General features: G+C 37.7%; 1 protein-coding gene across 6 annotated transcripts in view; it reads left to right on the forward strand.

Annotated features, from left to right (window-relative positions):
- The window catches only part of LOC122801553 (LIM and senescent cell antigen-like-containing domain protein 1), a 1529428-nt gene that overhangs the window by 644026 nt on the left and 872486 nt on the right, over window positions 1-12916 (forward strand). Inside the window, exon 1 of one of the 6 annotated variants that reach the window (XM_044070985.1) lies at window positions 9341-9652. The exons of 4 other annotated variants lie outside the window; for them this stretch is intronic. In XM_044070985.1, coding sequence (XP_043926920.1) covers window positions 9471-9652 — 182 coding nt within the window. In that variant the 5' untranslated portion in view covers window positions 9341-9470. Of the gene's footprint in view, window positions 1-9340; window positions 9653-12916 lie in introns of those variants that run through there. One more of the 6 variants, XM_044070986.1, reaches the window with a different exon arrangement.

A 12916-nucleotide genomic window follows, 5' to 3' on the forward strand; every position in this document is an offset into this window, starting at 1 on the left:
AGGTAGATATCAATGTACACAATGTGCAGACTTGCATCTGCTTGGCAGAGACGTATCAGAAAATGTGAACATAGAATACAATCAGATATCATAATTCACAATGCTTAGACATGCAAATGCTATGAGGCATAGATACTTGGCTAAACAGCAGGTTGGGTAGCAAGACATGTGTTAGTGAAGTTGTTAGGTTTAGAACAAGAGCACAGCCAATGAGATGTGAGGTATTTTTTGAGTCCTCTTTTAAATAGAGGTAGTGAGGTTTCCTTGGTAACAGTAGTAGATTCCAGAGTTTACCGGTTGAGTTGGCAAGTATAGCATCACCTGCAGATTTGTTGGATTTTTAGGTCAATATCATTAGTTTATCAGCTGAGCGTAATGGCCTGGAGGCACTGTGAGGGGTGCGAATATTTTTGAGGGCAGGGATGTTCTGAGGTTGATGGAGTATTTTATGCACTACTATAAGCTGGTTGAACTGTAGAAGGGTAGGATACTCTAGCCATCCCAGTGCTTTGAGGTTCTGGCAATGGTGGGTCCTATGAGCCATGGCAGTAGTGAATCTGGCTATATGACTGTAACATCCTGATAATTTGTTGAGATCGGTTTTGGATAGGTTGGTGAGTACGGGGGAGGCATAAATAAGGGTAGAGAGGAGGTGTGATCTTGCAATAGCTACCCTAGCTGGGGGGTGAGGAAAGGTTTGGCTCTGTACAGGGAGCCAAGTTTTTTGTTGACGGACTTAATAGTGTGATTTACATGTTTATCAAATTTAAAGTTGTTGTCTATTATTACGCCTAGAAGCTTTGCAAGGTCATCAGGGGAGATAATGGTGTCATTGCTAGATTTGATATTGGAGGAAGGAGTAGAAATTCTGTGGTTGGGGAGAGAAGTAGTAGCTTGGTTTTGTTAGGATTTAGAAGCAGGCAGTGTTAGCCATGTTTCTACTGTGCTGAAAGTGGTCTGGGTGAGGGTTAGAAGTTGTGTAGGAGAGGAGGCGGAGCATATTAGCGTTGAGTCATCTCCATATTGGATGCAGGTGGCTCCTGGGATGGTGGTGTGCAGATCATTGATAAAGATAGAGAAAAGAAGGGGACCTAGTATGGCCCCTTGTGGGACACCTAGGGATAGAGAAAGTTGGGATGACAGCTTGCTCTGCCATAAGACAGCCTGCTGTCCACCGTTTAGGTAGGAGTGAAACCATTATATTGCATGTTGGTCTAAACCGATGGTTTGTAGGGTATTGAGCAGTAGCTGATGGTTGACCATATCGAAAGCTTTTGAGAGATCTAGGAAGAGTGCTGAGGATAGTTTGTTGTTGTTACAATGAAGATTGATAACATTAAAGAAAGATAGAAGAGCCATGGTGGTACTGTGGAATGGCCTAAAGTCGTGCTGAGAGTCGGCGACCTTTACGTTTTGAATAAGAAAGTGCATGATTTGTATGTGTATGCATCTTTCCATGATTTTAGCTAGTAGTGAAAGAATGGCTATAAAGTTATATAATTCTGTGGCATTTCCTCCTTTATGGAAAGGTATAATGTGATATTTTCCATATTGCTGGGATGGATCCTTCTGAGATGGATCTGTTGATCAGAATAGAAATGGGAAGTGCTGTGGCATCAGCTGCTTTTTGAAGATATTCAGCTGGGAGGTGCTTGGCAGCTAGGGTAGTAGGTTTTAGCTTTTTGAGTATGGTCTGGATCAGGTTGGTAGGTACGGTTTGAAAGGTAAGATGGGTTGGGTGCTGGATGTATCAGGGCTAGATGTGCCAGAGCTGGTGTTTGTGTCCGATGGAGTGAGATGGGTAGCTAGAGACTGGAGAGTTTCAGTAAAGAAGGAGGTGAAGCTGCTTGCAATTTCTACAGGAGATTTATCAAGGGCAGCTGATTGGGTAGGAGTGGTGGAACGGCCTGGGTGGAGAAGATTAATACCAGATTTATTTATTATTAGTTTGGTGATGAGAATTTCTGCATTGCCAAACTGGGGAGGGGCTGTTGAGTGTCAGTTGTTATTGTTAGGGTAGACTTGTATAGTACAGCTACCCCTCCCACCTTTCTTGGAGATCTAGTCCTGTCTAAGGATGTTGTACTGTTGGGGGGGGGGGTATTTCGTTATCTTTGGTTATTGGTTTTAGCCAGGTTTCTGTGAGGCAGAGGATATCAGGGGAGTGAACAGCTAAGAGTCCATGTAGACTATGGATCTTGTTTAGGTTTCTGATGTTGAGATGATAGACCAGAAATGAGTTTGGAAGTCTATCAATCTGGGTAGTACACATTGGGTTGTTATATGGTGTGCTTGGGTCTACTGCTGTGGATGGGCCAGGGTTGGGGTGGATGTCTCCATCCTTCATAAGATTACTTTTTAAGTTGCTTATGAGTCTTAAAATTTTGTTTATGATTTTTTCGTAGCTTTTGTTTTTTAAGCTAATGTAGCGGTATTTAGTTGGGTGATGGTAATTGGGGGAAGAGGAATAAGGAGAGAGGATGGTTATGTGGTAGATAAACTTATTAAATGCTGGGTTGGTGTCTGAGAGTTTGGGTATTGAATTTCAAGATGCTGTACATATTCTCATATGAGCTTAGGTGATTAGGAATGAATATCAAGGGTATTAAGGGTAGAAGCATTAGTGTTTTAGCTGTAGTCATAGTAAATTACTAGGGTAGGGTCTGTATTGAGTTTATGTTGTGGATAAAAAATTATAGAGAATAGAATAGCTATGGGTGGGCTAATATGGATAGTGGGGTGGATAGAGGGTGTATTATTTTGCTAGGAGTTTGCTGGGTTCTAGGAGCACGTGTAGTTGGTTAGCTAATTAAGGGGTGTGTCAGTGGTACTATAAATGTAGTACTACCGGGGCAGGGTGGGGACCAGATCGAGCGAAGTGGGGCTAAACCAGTAAAGCAGATGCCTAGAGGCAGCATGGGCAGGTATGAGTTACAAGCACACTTTTCTGTTTCTTTTTATATGCCCAATACTCTGTTCCTAGGCCCTACTGTTAAACTACACAGTTCGCTGCCTGCTTCTCAATTTACAATGCAGATAGCCCGTACATAAATAGACACACACAAACGCAGACACACACAAACGCACAAGAGCCTCATGGTACTTAGCTGCTGTGGTGCTGGCAGCCCCACTCCTGCAATAGGTAGCAGTGATTGTATACTATAAAACGACAGTGGAGAGTCCCTATTACTTCATTCCAAGTAGCAAGGTACAGCCTGTCTTTGAATTGCTGTGCTATGCTATTTTCTTCCCAGTGTAAAGCTCTGTGAAAGTGTAAATGGCTAATTTGCATAATTTATTCTGCCTGGACTGCTGTATTGTATATGGCAGTGCCTGGTATACCACTGAAGCAATACCAGCTGTTGCTCCTGGTAGAGTTAGTTTTTGGTCAGACTTGCAGATTATTGAAGGTTTTTCTGGTGGAGGGAACTAGTCAAATGTTTACGTAGTCTGTAGCAGGAATAGTTGAAGTGTGAACGTTGAACGTATGGTAAGTGGATGTGGGTACTAATGCTAAAACTTTCATTTTTAACAAAAGTTTCAGCATCTGGGTTGAATGTGTGTGCAAGTATTTGCAGAATATGGTTAGAGTAAGGGCAATGTAATGGAATTTAGATATTTTGATATGCTTGTATTGTCCTACATTTTGAAATGTGTGTGTGTGTATCATATTTATTGGTGCTGTTCAGAGGGTGTTTAGTACTCTGTGTAGGGTTAGTAAATGAGTAAGGTCATGTAGGGGATGAAGTGAATCCGAAAAGGAGACTTTTCCTTTTTTATTCAGTGGTTTACTTGTTTATAGAAATAACATTTTCATGAAAAGTGAGTTCTAGTTACTTAATTTAAAAAAAATTGTCTAATCAATTTGTGTGTGCTACTAATTCTAAATAGACATTGTTCAATACTACTGTAAGGTCTGCAACAGTCTATAAATCAAAAATGTGTATCGCAGCATGCAGACCTGCTGGAAACAGGTTTGCAGAGTGTGCTACATGTTTTTGAATACCCCCCCCCCCCAAGTGTTTCCTAGGAGGTGCTAATGATACCTGTCCATATAGCAGGAATACGAACTGTCAAAAACAATAAATTCCAAAAAGACCACCACAGAAACTCCACAAAACCACTGTCCCGGTTCTGAAATGAAACACCACTGGCCCTCAAAGTACAAGAAATGAAAACCTTATTGATCGCTTTGGGCCACATTGTGTCAGGTCTTCCTTAGAATGCTGGACAACAAGAATTGCCACACTTTAGTACTGTAGTGTGATGAAATTGACAACATGATAAGAATAGTCACATTATGAAGTCCCATGTCACAAAAAAATCTTAAAGGCATACAGACAGAATTAGGAATTCATAATGTGCAGTTATCATAATGAGCTTTGTTTAACTTGAAGACGTAATTACAAAATGTAAAAATTGTTTTCTTGCTTAAAAATGATACACAAGGCTCTTGGCCCATTTTCCTAGAAATTTCTGTGTTATAAGTCAAAATGGGACAATTTTCTCTTGATAACCTCCTTAATGGTATAACGAATTACTATAGCCTGAGAGAACAACATATCATCCTTTGGTTCATTTTTATTAAAAGTGGTATTTTTGATGGAGTTCAAAAGTTTTGAAGAGACATCTTGTGTCCCTGTTCAATTCTTTATACTCCTAAGAGATGCCTTATCACTAAACATTTTCTTTAAAGCATTCATCATCAGAAAGAAATTAATCTAGATAAATGCATCGTCAGTTCCTTAATCCCATTTTGTTCCAGCTACTTGGGGTGCCCACTGTTGTAATTCAGAATGAAATTGGAGTATGTCATCTTTCTATAAATGTTAGAAGCAAATTTTTGATTAAACGCATCCTTCTATAACAAAACATACAAAAATTCATTTTATCTGACCACTTAAATTTCAATTTTAAAAATCTGTGGTATCGTTCAAGTATGTTATGAATTCGCATAGATGCCCATATGACCAATCTCACAGAAAGAAAATGCTATCCAGAAAACTTGCATAACTTCTGATCACATGGGATTATAAATTTCTTTCCTTTTATGTGTAGGTGTTCCTACCAACATAAAACCAGGTTGTGTTGTTGAACATTTTGAAATTTCAAGACCTTTCAGGGTATAAAATGAATGACAATAAAGCAAAGGCAATAGTCAAAAATTATATATCCACATATGAATTTGTTCAGCTATACCCATATTTTTGGGTATGTAAGATGAAGTGTTTAGGAGTATGTATTTTAAAATCTTCTGTTATGTCAGCTAAGGATATTTGGGAAGAGACTAAACAAAAGATATGCTTATGGATATGGATAGTAAGCAGTGAAAATGTTTTTTGTCCCTTTAGTTTTATATATGGGTCAGGCATATTTTTATCAACCAAGGGAGAAGTTCCGATCAATAATTAGTAAAGAGTTGAAAAAAATTATCTGAGGGGAAGAAGGCAAGAGTTAAGTGGGATAAATTGAACCTTCCCATAGAACAGGGAGGTTTAGGATTACGTGATTTGATGGGATATTTTAGAATTGCACAGTTAAGGCTCATATACATAACAAGCAGGAGGTTATAATTCAGAATGGAAAGGGATGATGATGCATCAGAAGGTTATAATTTAAAATGGAAAGGAATGATGAAGGGGGAGTTGAAGAAAGAGAGTGTGGGATTTTGGATGCAGATCCGTAAGGAGAATAACCATATAGAATATCATTTCATAAAGTAGCAGAAAGTGTTCTAAGAAGTAAGCCAACCTAAGAATGGAGAAAGAAGATTCTGCCAATAAGGATGATGGCAAGTAGAGGTAAAGAAAATAGGTATAGGGAGCTGGAGTTTACTGTAGAAAACTGGGAAAAGAACCAAGGTATTGGAAACGATTAACTAGAGTGGGATCAGGATAAAACATTTGGACTGCAGGCTCGAGATTGCCCTCCCAATAGGGATTGAAACAGGATATAGAGAAGAGTAAGGGATAGAGGAATTTTAAGTGAAAGACCTTATCTGGTAGAGTTTTTAGCTGAATCTAAAACAAGAAGCTGCTGTTTAACAGAGGGATAATTAGTTGATGTATAAAATATTGCAGGATAAATAAAGTTATCAATCAGAGGAGGTTTAATGAAAAAATATGAAGAACATAACTAACACTGCCGAGGACTAAATAAACAAACTTTTCTCTCGAAAGAAAACAACAGTAAGTACTTTTCTGTATAATTCATCAATACATCAATACACTTCATCAGACCACAAACAAATCAAGAAAGACCAACTTCTTATAAATTAAGGTCAATAAAACACTTGTTAAAAAAAAATTAAACCAGTTTAAAACCAATCAATGAGTAAGGGGACGTGGCATAAGCAAAGGTTTCAGTGGCACAACAGTGTTCAAGCCCGAACCTTTATCGGCTTGTAATAAGACAATCCAATTGGTCTCTGCCCGCTCAGTCTTACTCATCAGAGGAGGTTAGAAAATATTGGGAAGAGCGGCTGGAAAAGCAGTTTATAAGAGAACAATGGGAGAGCATATGTATGGCTCCCAAGTATGAAACAAAATCCAGAAGGTTTAGGATCTTTGCTTGGAAGTGTTTGCATAGGTATTGTTATACCCCAAGCAGACTTAAAAGAATTTTTCTTCAGGTGGATAGCAAATGTTGGAGCTGTGATTGGGAATAAAGAGTTAACTGCGAACATATGTTTTGGGAATGTAATGAGCTGGTGTATTGTAAAAGTTCACTACAGAGTACTTCAGAAATATTGGGTGAGCAAATGGCTGTAACTAAGGAAGTGATTCTTTCGAGCTGGGACAGAGGAATCTGAATTGCGTGTCCTGAATCCTTTAACATGTCGTGAAAGGATATCATATGTTTTTTCACTGCCCTATCAGTAAAATAGCAAGTGGTTCCATATTTGAAGATTGCCAATTAAAATTTTTATTGGAACACCTCAAAGACAACAGTAGTGGGTATGAGAAAAGGTCGGTGGGTTCTTTTCCCTGTAGCAAAAGTAAATTAGTAAATTTTGTAATTTCATTTATCCTAACAGTCAGTACCATTTTGAACATCTTGGTTTTACTTTTGAGGCTAAGGCAAGTATAATTGCAAAAGTGAGGAATTAGTTTATTTAGCTTTATGTTGTGGGTGTCCAAGTTTTTATACTGGCAAGACCACCAGGAAACTAAGTTGTAGAATTAGTGAACATTTGAGAACCATTAAAAACAGACAACAGTAACGCTTTAGCCAGACATAGTATGGTCTGTTCTGATTTTAGAAAATTTAATTTTTTGGTAGTTCAGGGAATTAATCACAAGTCCTTTATCAATTAGTATAATCATTTTTTTTAGAGTATTTAGAATTAAAATGGCAAGGTTTCCTGTGTGCTGACACAACACAAGGTTTAAATGAAACTATTACCATTAAAAGTTTGTTAAAATATCACTATCTAAAAATTTTTATTTGTGGGCTGTAAATTTCGCTGTATGTAATTAATTGTTTTTTTACTTTTCCATTCATTGGTGGCTTGTCTTATGACGTCACTTTTTGATCAAATTTAAACCTAGTGTGTGCTTATTGTACTTTGTTATAAAGTTCCTTATTAAAAGAACGAAAGTGCTTAACCTATAATTGAGTTATTTTTGCTTTTGATGTTTGGCTCCATTGAAATTGGTTTAGGGGCTTTTTTTATAGTTCCATTTTTGAGCCTGTTGCAGAAACTATTGGATGAAAGGATGATGAGATTACATTCTCCTGCACATTAGAAATACTATATACGCTGAGAATCAGTAGTTTCTTGACGGTCAAATGTCTGAATAGCTGTTAACTCAAAAGTCCCTGTAATAAATCAAATAAAAGACAATCAGTTGTGTTATATGGTATTTTTATCTTGTTGTTGAAACCACTGTGTAAGAGTGTCATCCTTGAGCATATCAAATCTCTTCGAAGTATAGTCTCCAGTGTTCAACACTATCTTACTCGGGCTTCATTGTGTGAATGGCCTCTTTACTAAGTGACACTAATTGACTTAGTTCATCTCCAAGTTGTTAAGCCATCCTTCACTTTTAAAATTAAAGTCTTTCTAATATCCACTTCACATTGCCTTTATAAGTATGTAAATGCAATATGTATGGGGTGGATAAAATACACTTTTTCTTTTTAAATTGTTACCAGTATTATAGGACTTAACATTTTTGTCAAACAGCTGATTAAAGTTAACATATGTGATAAGGGCTTAGGTTCTATCAAGCTGTCTTCCATACCAGCCATTCTGGTAGGGATAAACAAAAAAATTGCTTTGTCCAACATGTGGTCAGTGATCACAATGTCCATGTAGTTGAAAATTTAAAAGTCTTACTGAGCAACTATTAGTGAATGTTAATCAAACCACTACAGATAAAATTAGTGCAAACCACACACACACTAGAAACAGGAATAAATGTATTTTTGCTGAAGTTTTCCCCACATAATCCTTTGTATGTCGTGCATTTTGCAACATATACCACACACACAATACATTATTTTGTGTTGGTAATATCTTAAAGTACCACCAACTCTTCCTGTAGCACTGTGATCTATTTAAAAATGTCATATCACTCATTTTCCTGTGCTTCACTGTTAGAAAACATGAATTACACCACCTAGCAGATGTAGATCACTTCAAACTCCCCTATGCAAGACATCCGTCACATAAAATCAGCCATTGAAGATATATTCTGTATATTCTTGTTGACTGCTTGATTTTGACTTCTGGGTACTTAAGTACTGTTAAGCTATAGTTGCACCAACTGCACAACAGTGGGTAAAGGGATAAACTGCCTCACTCCACTGTTGGATGATCTCTTGAGTAGAATACTGACAGTGGTAACAAGCCACTTGACAGGTAATTCACTTAAAAATTAGAACAAATTCCCTTTATTCCAGCCAACTTAATGACCAAAAGAACAATACCAATATGTAAATATATTGTGTGTGTGTGTGTGTGTGTGTATATATATATATATATATATATATATATATATATATATATATATATATATATATATATGTCTGTGTATTTATAATCTGAATGTTTCTATATTGCTAGAGAGTCAAGCATACTGGACATGTCAAACACATGCTTACTGTAAAAAAAAAATAGTATTTTAAATATAGATTGTAGAGCTAAATAGTTTGAGTGCACTACTGTTGCGCTTATGTTAGCTGAACTAAGTCTTGTGTCTGTTTATGAATGCCAAGAGTTTAACAGCTGTACCGCTGTGTGAATTCTTCAGTTTGCTCTAACTATAAATCAAATGCAAGGCAGCCAGCCCTTTCCTGTGGCTGAGCTCTTAATTTGAAGCTGCAAGCAGAACTGCCAGTAATGCTTGGTAACTGATCCAGGACTCTGGAAGCACACTCACTGTTTTGCTGTGGGACAGAAGGAAGGTGCTGGGAAAACACTGTACAGAGACTTGGTGTAAAACGTAAAAGTAGAAAAAACAGCTATGCAAGTGCAGGTGACAGCAAATCCAAATATGATTCCAGAGGAAGAAGTAGTGTACCATGTCAGTGTTAATGGTACCCCCATTATGGAAGGACAAGAAGCAGAGAAACCTGTGTCAAAACTGCAACGCAGGCACAGTGATATAAAGGTCTATAAAGAGTTTTGTGACTTCTATGCAAGATTGTAAGTTAAACATTTCTATTCTACTTTTTTGTATATTTTTTTCATTAAGCTTATCACTTTTGGTAGGTTACTGCATTAAATATGAGAGTAAAAAATGTCTCTGTATTTGGGGTATGTTACAGATTATTACAGTGCCAGAGCAAAGCTTTGAGATTAATTATTTGAAGGGACATGTATCCTGAGATGGATGAATGTGCTTATAACACTTACAGTAGGCAGTTTCAAAGGCAGCGTATTGAGTGATTGCTCTGTGACCATTCATACTATAAGGAGAATGGTATACCACTTGTGTGATGACAGCACTATCTATAGCTTTTAGCACAAAGTAGATGTTTGGAATAATAAATAAACCCACCCAGGTTCAGCAGGATTGTCCGATAATTATGTTAGTTGCATGACACAGCAGTAAAGCAGGATACTCACATCGCTGGTGCCAAAAGCCAGCATCTCCTTAAAAGGACTAAAATGTTGTGTTGCTAGTGTTTGGTTCACATTATTGTTTGGCATTTGTGAAGCTGATGGAATACATCCTTTATTGGTTGTCTGAAAAGCTAAAGTGGTAGAATTTCAGAAAACAAACCTTGAATAGATCTTTGTGGGTGAAGCATTTTGTTTACTTCTGTAAACAATTTCATCAAAAAGCAGATGGCATTATTTGTTTAATGATTTACTACGTTGGTTTTGCAGTTACGGTTTCTTGCCAAGTTTATTAAACTTAAGTTTTAATGCTACACAAGCAGGTTTAGCTTCACTGTTTACATGAATTTTCTGCAGATTAGCTGTCTTAGTGCTGCATAAACAGCTCACAGGTTTCGGGTTGTATTACAGCTTCAACTCTATAGAAAAGTACCCTAGTCTCACTATTTTGCTTTCTGTGCTCATTGCGTAACCTAATGTAATTTATTCTTGCAGCTTAAAGCCTTAAACTTTTTTTTGTTAGTATTTTTTTAGTTCAGCCTTATTCCAGTGTGGGAATACATATAAAACAGATGCTTTTTAGTCTTGACTGCATGTCATGTGGGTATCAACCCTCCCCAACAAGTAAAACTATAAGAAGCTTCACCATGTGTGACACTAAATTCTGGCAATCATTTTACACAAGTTGTTCCTGAAAAACTACTGAGAAATTATTTTGTGCTTCTTTCCAGTTATACTGCTTAAGAGCCCTAGCAGAACTGTTTTGTGATGTCACTATATGGCCAATTTTGGAGAAATGCTCTGTAGATCTTAATGGAGCTTCTGCTAGCTGCATCCTTTTTATTGCATGTAGTGCTTTTAACCATGCTTATTAAAAGCAACCCCTTACCTCTAGAATCAAAAACAAATTCATTAATAATCAGGAGTACTTTTTAAAATGTTTATTCCATTAACCTGAGATGTGAATTAAAATTTTTTTTTTTTTTTTTTGAAGTAAAAGAAGTACTTAACTCATTAGTTAAGTGTAATCCACATTTTCTCCCAGTATTGCCAGTTTTAGCAGGAATTAGGAGGGATAGAGCAAAATATTGAGCACAAAGTAAGGGAGGCTTCCGAAAATCAGGGGCAGTTGAAAGATATGATACTTATGTTTCACATTTTTGGGGGAAGGGGGTTGTCAAGGACTAAATGAATTGAAGATTTGCCTCGATAATGCTATTTCATAATACTGTAAAGGAGCATGCTCCATATGACTTAATTTTGGATATGCCAATAAACAGTGTACAAGTACCACTTCTTAGGACTATGTACGTGTTTGTTGTATAAGAATGCTAGCACAAAATTACTCCTAGCTCAATAGCTAGAAGCACACATGCTCCTTTTTTTGAAATAAAATTAAAAATTTGAGTTTTTATAGCAAAAACTTTTAAGTGTCAGTAACTCACTTTGTGAGTTTTGGGCATCCAGAGCTTTGTTCTTAGCTTTCTGCTAAGCTTGCATACTTGTAGTCATATCTACAATCTGTTGTAATTTCTCACATATTGATCTAAGATACTTTTTGAAAACAGACTCTTCAAAGAGAAAATTATTGATAAAACAATCAAAAATAAAAAATACTGGAAGTTCTTTTGTTTAAATACAAATTCATTAAAAATGCATAAAATGCTGTATGCATCTTTATTTTTTGCATTTTTTGTGGGAGGCAACCCCTACACATCCCTACAATACTTACCAAACCTCAATTCTAACCATAACCTAACTCCCCAACTGTGACCTTAAATTCAGTGATTTAGTACATGGAAGTTATGTCCAACCGGTTTTGCTTAAACATTAATGTTAAATTGTCTATCTCGCCTTCATTCTTGCTGGTCGGGTTCGGAGCCGATCCTCGGCTCTGACTCGGCCATCTACTAAAGCTCGAGAGCTATTTACTGGCTCGAGGCCTCCCCTTATCCCACAATGCTTGGCGCTAGATACCCAGATCTCATTTGCCGTTTCAGCTACGAGGTTGCACTTTTACTGGCTCAGGTCGTATTAATCCTTTTTTTGTATTACTAGCTAATATTTACCTTGTATTTTTCTTAGTTATAGATTGTCTTTCCCTTGTAGTGTAGTTAGACTGTGTATCCCCTAGTTTGTCCCACTAAGGAAACTCTTTTTCTGTTAGAGAGTTTCTACCGTTAACCCCCCCTTTGTTTCTCTCTATTAGTGGCTAACCCTACCCTTGTTGTACCTATAGGAGTAGTGTTTAGTCTTGTAGTAATTGTATATTTTTGTTAAGGGTAGTTGTTATTAAGTGTGTGTGATAGTTTTTTGTGGTTATTATTGTTAGCTTAACTAGTGCGGGTGTGTGAGTGTTTCTGTGTGCCTTGTTTAAGCACTAGTTTAATTTTTCTCTCTTTAGTATCCCCGGGCCAGTATGTCCAAGGATACTAAAGTTTCAGGCTTCAAGAAGTGTGACTCTTGCTGTCAGAAGATGTCTCTGACAGACGGTCACACTTCTTGTGTTTATTTCTTGTGTTCCCTACACCTGCAGGACTCCTGCGTGGTCTGTCATGCCTTCAGCCTGAGAGTCCTCCAGGAGCGTAGGAACAAACTTATTTTGAGACGCTTACTTAAGCCAGAGGGATCCCCGGCGAAGCCTCAGTCGGGGAAATCCTCAAAGACCGCCAAGCCGTCGGCTCCCAGTTCGGAGCCGTCGCTGGGTGAAGCATCTGCCTCCTCTTCGGCTCCGGCTGGAGATGACATCCCTAGACCTCAATCGGCTCCGACTTTAGTGTCGGAACCGTCCTTGGGCCGAAAACGTTCTAAGTCTCCTTCCCTGGAATCGGTTCGTTCGGCTCCGAG

Source organism: Protopterus annectens, chromosome 5.part0 (genome assembly GCF_019279795.1).
Source record: "Protopterus annectens isolate FY-2018-M chromosome 5.part0, PAN1.0, whole genome shotgun sequence".
In the NCBI taxonomy this organism is placed as follows: domain Eukaryota; kingdom Metazoa; phylum Chordata; order Ceratodontiformes; family Protopteridae; genus Protopterus; species Protopterus annectens.